Raw genomic sequence first — 20,279 nt, forward strand, 5'->3', positions numbered from 1 at the left:
GGTCGACATACAGCCACCACAGTAAATACTGCAGTTTTTCATGTCCACACTACCCTCTTTCTCACAGCGGCATGTTTCCTCACCAGGAGTGCTTGCACCAGCTTACGTGGAGCAGTGTGTGGGGGGCTCACAGCTGGAGCCCCTTCGCCCCAACTGTCAGTCCCACAAAACTGGGTAACTAGGCAACAAAATGGCAGATTAAATTCAATGTTGATAAATGCAAAATAAGGCACATTGGAAAATATATCCCAACTATACATATAAAATCATGGAGTCTAAATTATCTGTTACCACTCAAGAAAGAGAATCATTAGGAAAGGGGTAGATAATAAGACAGAAAATATCATGTTGCCTCTATATAAATCCATGGTACGCCCACATCTTGAATCTTGAGCAGATCTGGTTGCCCTATCTCAAAAAAGATATATGGGAATTGGAAAAAGTTCAGAAAAAGGCAACAAAAATGATTAAGGGTATGAAACAGCTTTCATATGATGAAAGATTAATAAAACTGGGACTTTTCAGCATGAAAAAGAGACGACTAAGGGGGGATATGATAGAGGTCTATAAAATCATGATTGATGTGGAGAAAGTAAATAAGGAAGTGTTATTTACTCCTCATAACATAAGAACTAGGGCACACAAAATGAAATTAATAGGCAGCAGGTTTAAAACAAAGAAGAGGAAGTATTTTTTCACACAACGCACAGTCAACCTGGGGAACTCTTTGTCAGAGGATGTTGTGAAGGCGAAAACCCTAATTGTGTTAAAAAGAACTGTTCTAAGATCCTTGATAACAAAGAATCTTCATTTTTGCTTCCTTGAATGGAAAGTTTGTGTCAACCAGGAGCTACTGTATGGGTAGAAGCAGGGCACACATACCAATAAGGGTCTGATCCCTGTTTTTACAAAGCACAAGAAATATAGATCTGTACACAACTCTGAATGTACTTAAGGGTTGGTTGGTTTGTTTTCTTCTGTGATCAGAGGATCTCTGTGTGTCAATAGTTACTGATATAGCAACACTTATGATTGAGAGATGACCCTCCCACACACAGAGTTATACCTCTAATGCAGTGGTTCTCAACCAGGGAAGGCCACAAGCAGGCTTCAGGGGTGGCCACCAAAGAGGGCCAGCATTAGACTCACTAGAGCCCAGAGCGGAAAGTCAAAGCCCCATGACATGGGTCTGAAGCCTAGAGCCCTATCACTACGGGTTGAAGTCGAAGCCTGAACAATGTAGCTTTGTGAGGACTCCCTGTGGGGTGGAGCCCCAGGCAATTGCCCTGTTTGCTACGCTCTAATGCTGGCCCTGGCTTTTATACGCAGAAAAACAGCTGTTGTGGCACATGAGGGCCATGGAGTTTTATAGCATGTTCAGGGGGCCTCAGGAAGAAAAAGGTTGAGAATGCCTGCTCTAGTGGACAGCTGTTTGTATCTTTTCTGGTAGAGAAGAGATGGCAGACCTCAGTATTGGCTAGATAGATACTAGATACACGACAGCCCTGAGTAGTGGGCATGTGTAGGAGGAAATAGGGCAAAATAGGAGGAACGGTACTTGTGAGACAAGGCCCATTTTCCCCCATTCCCCTCTCCCCAAATGTTCGTCCCCTCTGGGCCCATCTCCATACTTTTGACTTTGCTGCTGTTCCCTTCCCCCATGGTGTCCCTAACCTCTCTTTGCCAGAAGCTGGGAATGGGTGATGGGATGGATCACTTGATGATTACCTGTTCTGTTCATTCCCTCTGGGTCCTATTGGCACTGGCCACTATCAGAAGACAGGATACTGGGCTAGATGGACCTTTGGTCTGACCCAGTATGGCCTGTCTTATGTTATGTTCATGTTTTCATAATGGTCTTCCCCCCACAATTTGTACCCCAATGTTGGCCAGCGAGCAAACTCTGAGGGCATGTGAGGGCAAAATTAGGGCACCACTTACAAGGCTGTTACCGAGTCAGCTGAAGGGGAAGATAGCTCTGACCCCAAGCGCTCTCCACCACCCCCTACTCTCGCAGCCGCAGGACTCGCCCACGCTGGGCTAGGCGTTAGAACGCTCGCTCCACCCCGCCCTCTCAAACCACCAATCAGCGCTTGGAAGCTCCCTCCCGCAGAACCTGGTCTGTAGCGGCGTTCCGTGAATGGAACGCTGAGCCAGAACCCTGGGGCGATGCGCGACTCATGCCCGGACAGCTCCCTGCCCTGCACAGTGCAAGCAGGATGCGCGTTCGCAGTCAGGGGGAAGCGGAGGCTGCAGGCAGCCCTGGTAGTTGCCGCCTGTGTTTAGGCAGCAGGGGGACCGGAAGGGTAGGAGGAAGCTGGAGAGGGTTTCCTGAGATGAGAGATTACTTCCGTCCATCCATCCTGCCAGCCACCCTCTCCTCAGTCTGCAGCCAGCTGGGGGTACTGAGGAACCAGCACTGGGTCTCGGGGCAGAAGCAGCCACGCTTGCTGCAAGTCAGGGGAGTGTTCTTCAAGGGGGTGTTCTGTTGGCTCGTCACAAACCAGACCCAGAAGTCCCCGGAATTTCTGAGCTCCCTAAATCTCCACCCCAGAGCGATGGTGGCCAAACAGCGGATCCGGATGGCTAACGAAAAGCACAGCAAAAACATCACACAGAGAGGGAACGTAGCCAAAACCCTGGTAAGGTGACATGGGAGGAGGAGGCAGAGGGGATTGCGAGGAGGCAAGGCTTCTGTCTGCCCATTCCTCGGCTCAACATGTAGGGAGGTGTGGGAATCGTGAGCTAAAGGGTTAACAGGCTACCCGAGCCCCGGGGTGGGGAGCAGAGGATGATACTTCTTCTCATGCTGCTGACGGGAGTAAACCTTCCAGCCTAGCTAGGGGTGTAGAACAATCAGATGGTTAAATCAGGGGCTCCTGTCCCAAGCTGAGGCAGAATGGAGGAAATGTCACACCTCGATGACTGAAAGTGTCAGTCTCTCATGGAAAACACCAGGCAAGGAAGAGACTGACACACACACACCTTCCATCTAAACACCCAGAAGGAGGGGAGTCTGTAACACAAAGAAAAATACATGCACACGCCAGCCACTTGAGAAGAGAAAATGCAGCACACACAACACATCCATCCCCATGTAGGGGGACTAACATGCAACAATATCCAGCAGGACAGGCTGCTGCAACATTAAAGCTGTTGGAAGTGCACACGCATGGAGGTGTACTCTCAAAGGGATCTAGCTCTCTAACAGGGACAGTACCAGTGGGAGTTACTGTGTTTTATTTCCCGTGGCATCTGTTTTTTAAGAGATTAAAACGTAACAGTTTATTTGACTTTATAATTGTAAAATATGTTTTCGTAGGTGAACATCTTTTAGGCCTCTGAACGTCTTTTTTCTTTTCTATTTTATATGAATGAGCTGTTTGGCTAGTTGGTCTTTATGGCTTTGTCTTGATGAGGAAAAGTAATTGAGTTTAGATCAGTTTAATACAGGTTAGCTAAGTGCAACCTAAACTTGACCACTTTTCCTAGTCAATGCGGAGAATATGTTAATACAAAAGAGGTAACTCGGATGGGATCCCATTTAATCTTTTAGGGCTCACTTCTGCCCTCAGGTACACTGGGAATAAAATGGAGCCTTTACTGAGTTGTCAGCTCAGCTGGGACAACAGCCCTCACACTTGATGAGGCAATAGCCTTCCAGCTTACGAAATCTTGCTTATTATCTGAAATAAAGGTGGCACTTATGCTCCAGTTGTAAACGCTGAGCTAGAAAATCGAAGAACGTAACTGTGCACAGATGCATGCATTTTGTTATTAGCAGTGGACTGGGCTGAGCCACTGACATTTCAGCTGCTTAAATTCAGAGTGTGCAAAAGTGCTCTTAGAAAGCTGGTTAATGGGAGAGATTTTCATTTGAGCTCTAGCTCCCCTTTCCTCAAAGTTGTTTAGAGCTCTTGCTATTCTAATTCCACCCACAAAACCTTGAGGGTTTATTAATAGCTCACTATCCTTTCAGAATTCCCCTCCACACCAAGAGTGAACTGTTTCAAAGGGAAGCCTGTTACATTAATGTCAGGGTACTGCTGGAAATTCATAGTTGGGATTTTTGCTTTGCCAAGAAGCTCTCGACACATAGGGCTTGTCTACACCTGTAAATGTAAACTGTAAGGCTGTAACGGCGTCACTGTGGGGCTTAGTGAAGATGCTACTGTGCCGATGGGAGAACTTCTCCCATTGGCGTAGGTGCTCCACCTCCCCGAGAAACGGTAGCTATGTCAATGGGAGTAGCCCTCTGTCAACATAGCACTCACTGTCTACACCAGGGGTTAGGTTGGTATAACTGTGTCGCTCAGAGGTGCAGATTTTCTACACCTTTGAGCATTGTAGTTATACTGAAAGTCTGATTTAGGCTTGGTCTATGCTAATCTCCTAAAACTCCCCCATCCTAGAATCCTGAGTGATTGAGCCTAGAAAATGGGATTTCTGTTCAATTAGATTTGGCTGTAATCTAGCGTTAACCTGGGTGAATCACCTTAAAGGTGACCTGAAATGCTCTTTTAAAAATACATTAAAACTGCTGACGTTTTCAAATCCTTAACAGAATAGGTCGAGTTATTTTAAAAAAAATTAATGCATTTTAAATTAAAATGTTTTAAGTTTGATTTTAAAATGCCTTTGTTTTTTCTTTACCACAAGTCACATGACTGCTTTTCTCTATTGTTCCTATCACTCACTGATGCGTGAAGCAGCTTCTCTGAATGAAGTGTCTGTGACTAACAACAGACCTTATCTCGGGTGAAACAAATTGTCTGTGACTTTCTTTTATTATTTCGATGCCTCTCCTGTTCCTGCTCATACGGAGAACTTAGGGTTTGATCCTGTGCCCCATTCAAGTCAATGGAAAAAAATCCCACTGATGAATGATGGAGAATTAAGCCTTTATGTAGCACTTTTCGCCCAGAGATTTTGAAGTGCTTTAAAAAGCATTATTAGCACTGTTTAAATAGATAGGGGAAAGAAAGACACAGAGAGGTGGTATGACACACCCAGGTTAAGAGGGCAGTTCAGTAGAACAACCAGGGATAGAACTGAAGTCTTCTGATGTTCAGTCTGGTGCCCTATCCACTGGATAATGCTACCTTTCTCTTTTCTATCATCCCTTTGTTTTTTCTCCTCTCACTCTTCTTTGTTTATGACCTTTTTGCTATCCTTTCCCTTCCTTCTCTTCCCCCCCCTGCTCCCTCACAGTCTGCTTACTAGCTTCTCTCCTCTCACTCCATCTTTTGCCATCCTCCTTCTATTTGCCACTCTTCTGCCGTCATCCTCCACTCACTTGGCACTTCTTCCACGCAGCACTTATAGAATTAGATAGTAGCACCAGCTCTAGCTTTCTAAAAATCAAGCTGTTTGGATCAGGACTGCAGATCTATTATTATTCATATTTGTAGCATAGTACCCCCTAGGGGCATCAACCAAGACCAGGGTCCCTTTGAGCTAGGCACTGTAGAAACACATAGTAATAGACAGTCCTTGTGCCAAAATGCTTACAGTCTAAACAGACAACGTTTGGGAGAAAGCAAGTATTATTGTCGCCATTTTGCAGATGGGGAATTAAGGCACAGTGAAATTAAGTGACTTACCCAAAGTCACACAAGAGGTCAGTGTCAGAGCTTGGAATTGAACCAGATCTCCAGGGACCGCGAGCATCATACAACCATCCTTCCTATATGCACAATTCCACAGCTTGAACCCAGATATGACTACCAGTTCCTCCTTTACTTGCCTGCCCAGTCCTGATCTTAGTGCTGTGGGAATCCTCTACTTCCATTGATTATGTCCATAGTATCTCATGTCATCATATAACCATCTGCTCATGTCTTGGTTGGTAAGAAGCTTCTAAGTCCACCTATCCATCTCTTCCCTCTGTGTAGTCCTTGAAATCTTAACATGTCTGTATTTATTCTTAGTTATAAAAGCCTCTCTCTAGTGCTCTAGGCTCCAAACAATAATCATACATCAAAACAGAAGTCAGTAGTTCAAAATGTTCATAGAAGACCATCAACTTCTTCCTTCCTTCCTCTCTCCTTCCAGGTGACCTATTAGAACATTCAGTCACGTGTCCTTAAAATAAACTGACTAGAGTTCTGACTGGTATCAGGGGGTAGCCGTGTTAGTCTGTATCCACAAAAACAACAAGGAGTCTGGTGGCACCTCAAAGACTAACAGATTTATTTGGGCTTAAGCTTTCGTGGGTAAAAAAGATGCAGTTAAACAGGTCCGACTGTTTATCAAATGTATATTTAACTTAAGGATATTTTTGGCACATGCTGACCAAAATAAAATAAAAAATGAGTGTCCTTTGATATTGTTTTTAACAATTTCCTCTCCTAGTGGATGGTAATTGGCTGTAGGATATATGTTTTGTTCTAAAGTGACAACTCAGTCAGGGAATATAATTATTTTTCAAGCATCCCGCATCTATTAGATATCTCAGAAAATACCTGAGAACATGTTTTCTGTCTCAAAGAACTTAAAATACAGATACAACAAGGGAGACTACTGAAGAGCCCAACTGTGGGAGGGGAGAGGACAGAAATGGATAAGCAAACATTAAGGAATAAAACTCACTTTACCTTTCGCTAGAGAAATTCAAGATGACTGATCTGCAGAGAATCTGTGAGAGGCATTATTCTATTTAAAGAGAGGGGGGAAGATTTCAATATTGTTGAATTTAGCTGTCTGATCTACTGTAAATACAATTATCCTCTATTACTCTTCTGTTAGCCTGTTGTGCTTCAGGCCATGTCTACATCTAAAGTTTTGCAGCGCTGGTTGTTACAGCTGTATTAGTACAGCTGTATAGGGCCAGCGCTGCAGAGTGGCCACACTTACAGCAACCAGCGCTGCAAGTGGTGTTAGATGTGGCCACACTGCAGCGCTGTTGGGCGGCTTCAAGGGGGGTTCCGGGAACGCGAGAGCAAACCGGGAAAGGAGACCCGCTTCGCCGCGGTTTGCTCTCTCGTTCCCGGAGCCACCCAGCAAACCGCAGGGAAGGAGACCTGCTTGCTCTGGGCTCCGGGAACGAGAGAGCAAACCGGGAAAGGAGACCCGCTTCGCCGCGGTTTGCTCTCGCGTTCCCGGAGCCACCCAGCAAACCGCAGGGAAGGAGATCTGCTTGCTCTGGGCTCCGGGAACGAGAGAGCAAACCGGGAAAGGAGACCCGCTTCGCCGCGGTTTGCTCTCTCGTTCCCGGAGCCACCCAGCAAACCGCAGGGAAGGAGACCTGCTTGCTCGGGGCTCCGGGAACGAGAGAGCAAACCGGGAAAGGAGACCCGCTTCGCCGCGGTTTGCTCTCTCGTTCCCGGAGCCACCCAGCAAACCGCAGGGAAGGAGACCTGCTTGCTCGGGGCTCCGGGAACGAGAGAGCAAACCGGGAAAGGAGACCCGCTTCGCCGCGGTTTGCTCTCTCGTTCCCGGAGCCACCCAGCAAACCGCAGGGAAGGAGACCTGCTTGCTCGGGGCTCCGGGAACGAGAGAGCAAACCGGGAAAGGAGACCCGCTTCGCCGCGGTTTGCTCTCTCGTTCCCGGAGCCACCCAGCAAACCGCAGGGAAGGAGACCTGCTTGCTCTGGGCTCCGGGAACGAGAGAGCAAACCGGGAAAGGAGACCCGCTTCGCCGCGGTTTGCTCTCGCGTTCCCGGAGCCACCCAGCAAACCGCAGGGAAGGAGACCTGCTTGCTCGGGGCTCCGGGAACGAGAGAGCAAACCGGGAAAGGAGACCAGCTTGATTACCAGAGGCTTCCTCCTTCCACGGAGGTCAAGAAAAGCGCTGGTAAGTGTCTACATTGGATTACCAGCGCTGGATCACCAGCGCTGGATCCTCTACACCCGAGACAAAACGGGAGTACGGCCAGCGCTGCAAACAGGGAGTTGCAGCGCTGGTGGTGCCCTGCAGATGTGTACACCTTCAAAGTTGCAGCGCTGTAACTCCCTCACCAGCGCTGCAACTTTCTGATGTAGACAAGCCCTCAGTTTTTCCTTTCAGCTTCTTAGCATTCCTGTGAAGCAGTTATGACAATGGAGTAAACTGTTTTACGTTAGACCTTTTGAGTATTTCACTGATTGAGGTTTGAAGCTGAAACCACGCCAGTTCTTTATCTTGATTTTCTGCATCTATTTTTAAATGAGCTACCAAGACAATTGGTTAAACTGGTAACAAACTGAAATCTTCTTTTCCCCCCACATTTTAGAGGCCCCAAGAGGAGAAATATCCTGTAGGACCATGGCTACTGGCACTGTTTGTTTTTGTTGTCTGTGGATCAGGTATGAACACACCACTGAGAATAGATAAAGAAGGGGCGGGGGAGGGAGTTGAGCTGACAGTAGAAAAGCATTTAAGAGCCTGATGCAGCTCCCACTGAAGTCAGTGGCATGGTAACCATTTACTTTAATAAAAGTGAGCTCAGACCCTAAAAGTTTGTGGACAAAATTCTGACCTAGGACGCATGCACACAACTTCCGCTGCAAGCAATGGGAACCTCTGTGTGTGTATTTATGAATAGAATTTGGTGCTTAGCTTATAGCGCGGCTCTGGATCTGTCCCAGAGAAACTTACATGAGCATTTAGGAAAAGTTTCTGCAAGTGGTTTAATATAGTTTTCCTCTCAAATCTTAAGCAATGAGTGATAATTATATAGTCTTGTTCAGAACAAATGCATCCTAAGTGGAAAGCTTTTTCCACTTTCAGTCTAAAACTGGAGTTTCATTTCTATGTGGGACTGGATGGCTCAGGATCCATGTCCTACTCATTTTTCTTTCTAGGCTGCAGGTTTGAACCTGGACTGGGATGGTAATAGTGTTACCATGTGATGAATGTGAAATATATTCAATGGCTCAAACAAAATGAGTTCTTTGTAGCAGTCCAGTTCCTAGCAGACAGGTGGTCAAATAACAAATTCTGCATTAGTTTGGCTGCAGGTGGCACACTTATTGGTGAGTCAGAAAAGAGGTCACTGAATGGGAGAGATTTAACTACCTTCCAGAGCCGAGTTAAGACTCAGTAGCATGCGGGAACATATGATTTCACTTCCTTTGCTTTTGTACCCAGAGGTGTTTCTTTACCCAGGTTGTCAATCTAAGATCTTTCACAAGAATTGACGTGTGTTTTATAGTAATTTTTTTAAGAGTCCCAATATGGATCAGGTCATAGGTAGACCCACCCTGGAGTAATGATTAGTCCATTGGTATTGCTCTGTTCATAGAGCTGCCCATTGGTATTGCATTGCTTTCAGAAATGCAGTGCGGTGACCTTTGTGTTGATGTCTGACTTACTGAATGCTATTTCTGAGAACTTTCTGTTCCTATTTTTTCACCTAGTCTTAAAGCAGGATTTCAACTCTCCGCAAAAACAAATGGTAGTTATGGTAAATCCACCACAGCCCATTGCAGCTAGATGTGTTCTTCTGATGCCTCATTCCTTATGCACTCAAATCTCTCCCTCCCACCAAAGTCAGCTGAGAGTTTTTGGTGAATGAGGGTTGTCCCTGTAGTTATGTATTGCAAAAGCTAACAATCATGTAGAGCATAGCATTAGACTGCTGCAAACTCTCAGGCCTTCAGCTAGCATGCAACTCCCAGCTCCATTACATGTCTTTGGTGTCCTGTGAACTTTCATGTTTATTTATTCTCTTACATGGCCTCTAACTAACAATAAAGATGATGATGCTTTTTGGACACATCAGTTGTGATGTCAATGTCTCAAGAAATAATAGTTCCCTCCATGACAAGATATCAAGTGGTTTCAAACATGCTCTGGCAGCAAGAAAGAAGGAACAGGGTCAAAGCGCAGGGGAAGGCACCAAAGGATCCCAATCAGGGCTCCAATGTACTGGGCAGTGATGGCCAAACAGCCCACATGCAGCCCCTGCCCCAGACCTCACAACAACAAGAACTCTAAGAAAAGTTACAAAAGAGTGATTTTTTAAAAAATGGAATCGAAAATAAGTCAATAAAACAAAATCAGAATGTTAGTTTTATTTTCTAAAAATAAGTATGTTAAACAGCTGAACATGGGAGATGCAGAGAAGATAAATAAATATGCTGGTGATAAATGACAGAGAGTACATCCAGTTGATTGCTAAGTAAGAACATTTTGTGATCTGGAATCTAACCTTGCATTCTTTACTCATGCTAACCAATCACTGACTGAAATGGCAGTTTTGCCTGAGTGAGAACCACTGAACTGGTTTCATTATCTGAAGAGACATCGTAATAATGTGGCGTAGATGTGTATCTTTGTCATTTTTAGAGCTTGGTCAGACTTTAGTCTTCAGTAATGTACTTGCTATAGCTATGTTTGTTCTTTCAGTAGTGAATCCATTAGACAAATGCCTCTTTTTTCCACAAACATTTTCAGGGCTGTTCTTCTGGGCTTTTACAATTGCACACAGCTTTTGCTGTAACCCTTTTAATTATTATTTGCTTTGTTGGCCCCATCCCCAGGGTGCCAGGCACTGTACAACCATGTAACAACCAACATGGTACCTGCCCTCATTGCACATCTCTTTGCACTGTGCAAACCAAAGGCCAGATTGGGCCACTGGATAAAGTACATGCATGGCTACCATTCCATTTGCAATGTGGACCTCAGTTTTGAGAGGGTGCCATTTTGGAAAAGGTTTTTTAGGGTTATTGCTGTATGAGGAAGGGAATTCCTAGTTCCTGCAAATGTCTTATCCACTATCCAGTCACCTCCATTGGTAGCCTCCACCCAATAGCTGTTACTGTTGAGAACTTTTTCTTAATGTCTAACCTGAACTTTTTTCCTTCCTTAGCTTCAGGCCATTGCTCCTTATCTACCATCTTCTGAGAATGGAATAATTCCCTTTCTTCATTTCTGTTATTACCTTGAAGGTATTTATAAACTGTGATCATGTTTTCTCCCAGCCCTCCCTTAGTCTTCTCTTTTCTAGACCATGCCCATTTAGTTCCCCCTCTCTCTCCCCATAGGTTATAAACCCGATCCTTGTGTCCTTTGTGTTGTGTTTGTATATACTTATGAAATGTTGAGGACTGGAAAGAAACACAATATTTCAGGTCTGCTACATGGTCTGGCCCTATTATCTCTCTAGTTTATACACGTGAAGCCTATTTATGTATCTGAGAGCAGCAATGGTTTCTGTTCCATTTGCTTGTTTTGCAGGGGTGTTACACTTGAACCTAATATTTTGCTTGCTCTCTTACTATCGCCCCTTGCTCTTGGGCAGACATCCTGTTTCCCAGATAGCTGTCGTCCAGTCTGTATCAGTGCTGCTTACTTCCTGTTCCTGGGTGTATGGCTTTCGTATTTGATTTCATCTCATTGCATGCAGCCCACTCTACAAAATGACTCTTATCCTTCTGTGTAACTGGCTCATCCTGCAAAGTTGAGATTGTCAACAGTTTGAGCACGGTTTAATTTACATCTTCCTTTAGATTACTAGTTAATGTATTAAATAATCTGGGTCCTAGTATGTGCCTGTGACACCACATATAGAGAACTCGCCATTTACAATATCTTTGCTCCTCAGATCATCAGTCAATTTCTAATCCTCAATTTGATATTTGTATCTTCTTGGTATTAGTCACTATAGTAGAATTAAAATATATTGGTATAAGAAAAATCTTATTAAGATGAAGGTCCAAGACACCCAAAAGCTGAGGTACTATTTTCAGCTCTGCCATTGATTCACTGTCTGAACTTGGGCAACTCATTTAACCTTACTGTGCCTATGTTCACTCATCTGTATAAAGGACATAATGCTCACCACTCTGAGGCAATGTGAGGTAACATTAATTAAGCATTGCAAAGTGCTTTGAGACCCTAGAATGAAAGTAGCTACGTGAGCATGAAGTCTTATTGTTCTCTGGTTTCCAAGGCCAGCTGAGATTCTAATGTCGTGATACAGGATCTGTACATCACTGGGGGATGTAAGTGAATTTACCTGAACTGCAGTTGTTTGGTAAATCCATCCATTTATTAACTAAGTCAGTGAAGAGGGCACAGAAAGGTAATTGTGTGGAGTTATCTATTTTAACAAACCCATGCTGGTGTAGAGATGTCTTTCTCCCAAATGTTTACATTGACTCTTATTTTGAATGTTCAGAGAGTTTGCCTAGCTAATTGTCAAGCTAATTGATCAGTGCATATTCTTCTTGTTACTTCCTACTCCCTTTGCCCTTTTAACATGCACCTCTCCTGACCTACAGCATTTACTGAAGAGACTGAGAGCTTGCAATATTTCCTTTGCAACTTCTTTTAGGATCTTCAGGGGCATTCTGTCCATGGTTATAGATACGATTTGCTCCATCCGGCACTCTAGCACCAACTCTTTGTTACTCTCTGCTCCTGGCATCTCCAGCAATTGTCTAATAATTTCCCTGAATCCTAAAGGATGTTGTCCCATTTTCATTATAATGAGTTGAAAACTGAGCACCCGTAGTTAGTTATTCCAGTCAAGATAAATGAAGCTTTCCAGCTAGGTTAGAGAGCTGACTTGTTTTCACTGGTCCTCCCCTCTCTCCTTTTGACCCCTCACTTTTCTGATTGTATTTCTAGATTCTTTATTCCTTGCGACCAATTCTCTTCCTCCCTAGAGCTAACACAATTTCATTTTGCTGGTTTGTTCCTTTTATGCTCCTCTGTGGCTAGCTTGGACTTACTGATCTCGCCCTCCTTTTCATTTCCTAGACATACTTCCTTCAGTTTCACGTCTTCCTGTGTCCAGCTCTTCAGCCCAGAGGGGGTTTGTACGTTTGTCTTTCCTCTACCCTGCTGCCTGTTCCGACTGCAACTCATTTTATTCTGCCAACTTCCTTATTTCTGCAAAGTTTGCAGCATGAACATGTAGTGGAAGGTTTCGGCCTTTTAGAGTTGGGGATTGAATCCAGCAAGGTGCTGAGGATCCTCAAATCCCTTTGAAGTCCCCTGACTAGCCACACAATTGCAAATGCCACCGTTGGTCTCCCAACACAAAGCAGTCGCACTGTCACAATGTCAGAGCACCGAGGACCTCCGAACCATTTTATTGCCCCTACTTCATGCCTGCTAAGCCATCCTTGTGTTTTTAATACTTGAGATGCTGCTGTGCAACCGATAGAACTTACTCTGCTTATTAATAATCCTTTGGATCTGTTAGTTACTAACAGGCCTCCTTTCTGGGCACTAATGTCCATGTTGAATATTGTCTCCTTTTAGTGCCTTCCTTTCTGTCTCCCCCCATTTCTCTTACTCAGCCATACGCTCACTGGCAGTTATTCTCTCAGCTCTGCTCTCCTCCCATTAAGTTATTAACTTCTCAGAGTCTAGACTCCTCACTTCCTTTCTCTCTCCCTCTTTGAACTTCCTCAGCAACTGCACTGTCTTCCTGTTCCTCGCTGCACTTTGGAGTCAGATGTTATTAAACAGATTCACTCACTGGTTTACAGGCAGAGCTGGATGCTCCGTGGAGTTTGGTTTTTATAGACCCTATTGCAAAAATAGTAGCTTTCTACAGTACAATAGGTCAGGCAAACTGGGCTCAACAGGTGACAGAAGCAGGTGATTTTCACTAGTTTTGCTGCTCCATAGCCTAATCGACTTGTGATTCCATTTAGTGTAATATTGCAAGAGGCTTAACTGGCTGGACTGCAGGGCAAATCCTGTTCGATTGAGGAATCCTGTTTATTTAAACAAGAAAAATAAACCTCAGAGAAGTGAATTATAAAAGCACGTACAGAACAAAATACGAAACAAACAAAATCATGTATTAAAAACATCTACAAAATCAAAACCACAAACCCAAAGAACCGCCAGAGGCTCCATGAAATCCTCTGTGGACTTTGCTATTGCTATTGATTTTCCACTGAAGGTGCTCAGATAACACAGTGATAAGCGGCAGTCAAAAGCTCTATGATAGACAGATAAGAGAGTTCCAGGGCCAGATCCTCAGCTGTTAGAATTTGGCATCACTTCCTTGACTTACTTACATCAGCAGAACATCTGTCCCCTGAAGTTGGCCATTATTTTAAGTATTACTGTTTAAAAAAAAAAAAAAATGGGTTTGGCCTTATGTCCAAAATGAAGGCCCGACTCTGCAAATGCTTGTAGAGGGAGTCCTTAACCATGCAGTGCGTCTGTAAACTGGCTGGAAATGTGCTTCCCAGGGTGGATAGATAGACATCTGCTAGTGCAGCTCAAGCTAGCACACTAAAAATAGCAGTGTGGCTACGGTGGCAGCTTGGGCTACTTGCCCAGCCCCTTGGGTACTTACATGGGTGGCTGGCCGGGGCCGCCTCCTGTGCTGCTGTGGCCACACTGCTATTTATAGCGTACTAGCTCAAGCAGAGCGAACACGTGTCTGGCTAGCCCTGCTGGGAAGCACCGTCCCAGCTACTACGTAGCCGTGCCCTCGTTGACTTTAGTGGAACTTCTCAAGTGTCTGCAGGACGAGGACAGAGACTCTGGCATAGATTACTGCAGCTCAGCAATCAAAGTGACGCTTCCTGATCTTATGCCTTTTACCTTCTTAAGTTTTCCAAACACGCATCTCAAAGCTCTAAAAGGGCAACAGATGAGGGAGCTCTATGAAAATACATTTCCAGGGCACGTGTCTTTCACGGGACATGCTCAGCATCTGCGTCAGCACAGCCTGACTTCTGCACTTGTGCTCACTGGTTCCAGCAGACGGATGCCGTTCCAGAGCTGGGGGATTAGGAGGCAGTGATGGTACAGATGAAGAGAACTTATGTCATGTTTATATAATTAAGAACTAAGGCTCGATCCTGCAGCCTTTCAACATATTTAACGTCCCATGAAATCAGCGGGAGTTTTGCTTGCATGAGGTCTGCAGAATCAAGTCCTTAGTCATTCATGTATTAACTGTACTAAAGAACAGGAAATACAGTTACTCAATGCTTGGGTCCTTTTCTCTATGGAGGTATAGTACCAGTTTGTGTCGTCAGTTTTGATACCAATAGAGATTTCTGTTTCAACCATGATGGCACAATCGGCCTCATAAGGATGGCCATACTGGGTCAGACCAAAGGTCCATCTAGCCCAGTATCCTGTCTTCCGACAGCGGCCAATGCCAGGTGCCTCATTTGCATTTGGCCAGTTCTGATGAACTGTCCCATTTTGAAGACTCTATCTTCTGATTTGAGATTTGCATCCCTAACGGCTAGTAAACAGTAGTCAGCACTGCGCTTGTTTGTGGACTGCAAACACAGGCCCCAGTCCTGTGAGTTTTTGTGGGCAGACACATGTACAGTGGGGCTCTGCATGGGTCCACTGGAACTGATCTGTTTGCAGGCTTCAGATGACAGTGCCCCATCCGGGAAAACCTTACTCCCCAAAATCATCCCATCAGCTTCCATGCAGCTCCTCACATGAGTGCATTTTTGCAGGATCGAGCCCACGGTACAGAATAATATAGGAGTTTGGATGGCCCAACCCTACAAATCAGCTTTAGCAATAATTAAAGTAGGCCAGATTTGTGAGAGGTTGTATTCCTGTTACTGGTCCACCTACTTATAAGGAGTTGTTTCATAAACAGCCCTGTAACAAGAAGTGATTGTTCCCAAGAAAGAGACCCACCAACTTGTTAAGTGTACGCAGCTGTGCCTGGCAGCGCTGCTGCACACACTCTAGTCGAAGGGGTCTAATCCCTCATCAGCGCCGGAGGATTTACGCATGGTACTCCCATTAGCATTCCTAGACGGTACCTGCATAATCCTTTTTGCATCAGTGTGGGGAGTAGGCCCCTACTCAAAAAAAAAAAAAAAAAAAAAAAAGTCCACTGATAGAAGCACTTGCTAGATAACATCTAATCATGCATGGGAGAACAGGAGCCATTCAGCTGTTTAAAGCAACAGTATCAGAGAACAGGATTGAATTTCAGGAAAGTTAACCAGCATTTGAACAGCCTCTCTTTTTGCCTTGTTTCAGCTGTCTTTCAGATCATTCAGAGTATAAGGATGGGCATGTGAGGAGCTGCGTAGATTTGACATTGCCTTTATCATCCAACATGGTGGACCAGATACAATTTTAGCCTGACATAAATGTGAAGAGCTCTTGTCTGAGAGTACCTGTGTGTTTCCTCTTGAATGGGGCGGACCAAATTACCTGTTGACCTGTCATATCGGTTGCGTATGTGTTTTAACTGCCACAGCAGAAAAGGACATTTTGCTTTTCTATTGACTTAATGAGTTAACCACATTGGTTAGCTGTCAGTGCTGTTCAGTTGATTTCTTTCTTCTTTTACCTAATGTATTTATGTGTGATCATGTCAGTGCCTGTTTTATCTACTCTGTACATTATAATTGTTTTATGCTGGAATTTTGTTTTTATTACAAATAAATATTCATGTTCAACTTGACTACATTTGTTCCATTTTTTCCAAACGTATGGCAGTATAGACAGCCTTCCCCACTTACCACACACGCTAGTGGCCAAACCTTGAGGTCCTTACTCAGGCAAATCCCTCACTAGATTTGATTTCCACCTGTGTGAGGGCAAATCAGGAGTCGCTAGAGTTACATTATTTGGCGTTGCAACTGTTTTACGCTGGTGTGAGATGAGAAATCGGGCCTACTGGAAGGTCTGCCTGAGTAAGAACTAATTAAAAACTCAGTTAGGACATTGGGAATAGTTATGTTATAGCCATTTAGGAATTATGTTTTCACAGCAGGATGGTGTCAGGATTTTCCTTTGATTACCAATCCTCTGAAAGCTGTTTGCAAAGAATAGCCTTCCCTTCCCAAAGCAACAGGAGTGACGCAAGAGGAGATTTAGAGGAAAAGGTTGGTGTCCTGAGGTTCTTTCACATCCCTTTATTTTGGAAAGTCCTTTCTGAACTTCCAAACATGTTTAATAAAGTGATGATTATTCTGTAGATGCTAAATGTCCATCTTAAAGAAACTTCTTCCTAGTGTTACACACCAGGACAGGGAAAGATTTTCCCAACCTGGTGGGGGAGAGAGAGGATTTGCATATGCACAAGTGGCAGTTAGGTGACTAACCACAACTGACTTAGACTGTTAACTACCATTTGTGCCTTTGAAAATCCCCCCCCCAAAAAAAACGCTAAATTGGGATTTCAAAGAGGCCTAAAGTAGGTAGCATCCAACTCCCTTAAACATCTTTGCAAATCTGAACCTCTAATTATGGTCTCAAAATGTAGTTTTTAAGAGAGGATATAGGAGAGAAAAGCCAAGACCCTTCTCAACTTTGATCAAGGGCCTGAACCATCACTGTGCTCCTCTTTTTATTCGTTTCAAAAACTGTTGGAGACTGAAAGTAAATTATCTTTGCCTGGATGGGTGGGAATAATATTAGAAGCATATTTCCTTTTGCTATCTCTCCCAGCCCCTCTTTATAATCCTACCCACAAAGGAGCAGCTACAGTCACTACCTGTACTCTAGGCATGCAGTCTCCAAGATGGCAATGCTGGTCTGTAATTATCTACTCTCAATTGCTATGGGCAGAATACATTTCTTTTCCCTTCCCCCCAGCTGAATATCGCTCCCAACCCCAACTAACATGAAGTGCTGTGGGGTCTCACCTGTTGTGTCAGTGCATAGAGTTATCCAGTAAGGGATGGATTTGCAAAGGCACAAAGGGGAGTTAGGCATCCAACTCCCACAGGAAGTCAATGAGTGCCTTTGAAAAATCTGTCCTTAGGCTATCAAAAACAACAACAACCCCAGTTATTTTAAAAGGTTAGGAACAATTGTCAGCTCCTAACTCCATTTTTAGGCACTCAGTAGAAGTGGCCTGATTTCCAAGGCTGCTGAGCACACCATGTTGTAATTACTTGTATAAACAGAATAGCACCTAGAGATCAGTGCCCCTTTGTGCATTTGCTGTACAAACATATAGGAAGAGAGAGTACCTGCCAAGAAAAGGTTACAATCTAAATAGGCAAGACAGATAATTAGTGGATGAAGAAACAGATACAGAAAAGTGAAGATGACTTGCTCAGGGTCACACAGCTGATTATTCCTGGTTCTGCCATTAATAATAGAATATAGCACCTAGCTCTTACATAACGTGTGTCATCTGTAGATTCCAAAGCACTTTACAAAGGAGGTCACAGTATCACTACCCTCATTTTACAGCTGGGAAAACTGAGGCACAGAGAGGCAAAGTGACTACCCCAAGGTCTCCCAGCAGGGCAGTGGTAGTGTCCAGACCCTCTCCATTCCATTCAACCCACATCCCAGTCCAGACCCTCTCCATTCAACCATACTATAGCTCCCATTGACTTCCACAAGATGTGTGGGTACTTAGCTCTTCTGAATGTTAAGCCACTTGTAGCCAGCTGCCTAAAAATGGATGATAAAAATCAAAATTTAGCACCCAGGTTTGAAAGTTTTGTCCTAGTTTTCTGCCTCACAAAGTTTTTCTTCAAGGCATTTTCAAATCAGTGTTTCCTGTCCTGACCAAAGAGCAAAAGACCCTCCCTCCTATCCACTCTCCCTCTCCACTGGTCCCATTCCTAAATAAATTGATTCCTCTATGTTTTATAAGATTAATTGGTCAAGAGTTGAATGACCTGCATGTATGTTTTTGCCCTATTTGCCCGAATGCAAACTTAACACACACAGTAAAGCTTTCAGCTGCATGAGAACATAAACAGAGCAACTATCATAGGCAGAGAACAATGTGTGCCTAGCAGCTTGCCCAATTTGGGTTCAGCGATGCTGCACAAAAGGCGGTGGGTGCCTTCACTAACCATGTAGAGGCAGCTAGAGCTATCAATTACTGGCACCAGGATGTTTACAAGGCCCACCCATCTACTTCCTGTTCCAGAATGTTCTGCGTCTGCAAGCAGCGCACCGCAGCTCACAACTCTCCAAATTTTCATCCTCTTTCTGATTCTGAACTATCCCCTTTTTATCTGATTTCACCTTGCTGTCCTTTCCCGCACATGGCACAGTGCTTTGACTTTACCTGAGCACTGCATGCCAGGTGGCCATGCTCAGTATCATGGAGTAGAATAAACAGAAGGCCTGTTCTGCTCCTAAGGCAAGGCTCATCTTTCCTCCTGGACAGAAAGGAGGATTTACTATTCCTAGTCCCAAGGAAGAACAGCTAAATCAGGAAAGATGGATTATCTGTGATGGCCACAGCATGTGGGCAGGAGAATGTTTCCACTCCAGCCTGTTCAGGGCTCGTAGGTTTCCGGCTCAGTACAGATACTAAATGAAAGGTTTCAGAAAGTACCAGGAAACTTGGAGGCAACTAAAAGATTAACGTCTACTGCCTGGTGCCTGATTCTGGTCTTGCAAGTCACTTGCCAAGACTCCATTTAACTTGCTCTCACAGTAGTTGTGATCTAGGAAAAGGGGCATGGCAAGACTCTGAGTAACTGTCAGTTAGGGATCAATAATCCAAAGAGACAGTGGCTCACTGATTACATTGTAATTTGAGTTTGCAGAGATCTCAGGGTATAGGACTCACCTCATACTGACCAAAGTGACAACAAGAGAAAGAAAATGGTGGCATAGTCTTAGGGCTTGTCTGTGCTGAGGGTGTTTGCACCAATATAGCTACACATCAGCACAAATTCATACTGCAATGGTTTAGCTCAGGCTGATTTCAAACCACATTAGTGCAAGCCCATGGTGCCGCACTTCTAGGCTGGAGCATTTGGTCAGTTTTAGTACTCATTCTATAAGCAGGTTCCAAGTGTCATGCAAGATCTAGTTGAAAGAGTAGGAATCTTTCCAGAAGACCATCTTGCTATTTGTAGCCTATCACCCATGTTATCGAAAGAAGAAACCCCGCAGACAGCATAGCATGGTAGATAAAAACAAAAAGTACTTGATGATGCCTACAAAATAAAAACACTTTGTGCCTCTCCAAGAAACCAAGTGTGAACTCAATAAGATCTGTTATTTTGCAGGTGGTGAAGTTCTCAGTCTCAGCTACCAAGATTGGCAAAGCTGCCACCAGACTGTTTCCATGCTTTCACAAGGCATTTTAAACTGGACCCACCAGCATCCATGTGCAACAGCATCCTTATGCAAAAGGCATTCCGCAGTGAGGTAACCTCATAATTCCTGTCTTCCCCGTTCTCCCTCTTCTGACACTTCCCAGCCTAACTCTTCACTTAGCTGCTGACTGCTTCCCATCTGTTAAGAATGATTGGACCCAGATGCAAGAAAGAGGTCACTTACTCTTTTCTCTAAGACTTTGGGGCAACCGATCCTTTTGCCCGTACAGGAATGGCTTTCCAGTCTGTATGTCATTGTGGACCATTGTCTGCTTAAGAGAGGATTTAGTCTATGGTGAACT

General features: G+C 44.4%; 1 protein-coding gene across 3 annotated transcripts; it reads left to right on the top strand.

Moving 5' to 3' along the window:
- The first annotated feature begins 2,141 nt into the window (after positions 1-2,141).
- On the top strand, positions 2,142-20,019 carry SERP2 (stress associated endoplasmic reticulum protein family member 2). 3 transcript variants are annotated; one of them, XM_050951847.1, is made up of 4 exons: positions 2,142-2,642; positions 8,214-8,286; positions 10,797-10,875; positions 15,926-16,307. In XM_050951847.1, the coding sequence occupies exons 1-3, from the start codon at positions 2,181-2,183 to the stop codon at positions 10,829-10,831; spliced, it is 570 nt and encodes a 189-aa protein (XP_050807804.1). In that variant the 5' UTR covers positions 2,142-2,180; the 3' UTR covers positions 10,832-10,875; positions 15,926-16,307. The 3 variants fall into 3 exon arrangements, with proteins under 3 accessions (XP_050807804.1, XP_050807796.1, XP_050807814.1); XM_050951839.1 differs by lacking the exon at positions 10,797-10,875; XM_050951857.1 differs by lacking the exons at positions 8,214-8,286; positions 10,797-10,875; positions 15,926-16,307 and adding an exon at positions 19,888-20,019.
- Positions 20,020-20,279: the final 260 nt, after the last annotated feature.

The sequence above is a fragment of the Gopherus flavomarginatus genome, chromosome 1 (genome assembly GCF_025201925.1).
Source record: "Gopherus flavomarginatus isolate rGopFla2 chromosome 1, rGopFla2.mat.asm, whole genome shotgun sequence".
NCBI classification, from domain to species: Eukaryota; Metazoa; Chordata; order Testudines; family Testudinidae; genus Gopherus; species Gopherus flavomarginatus.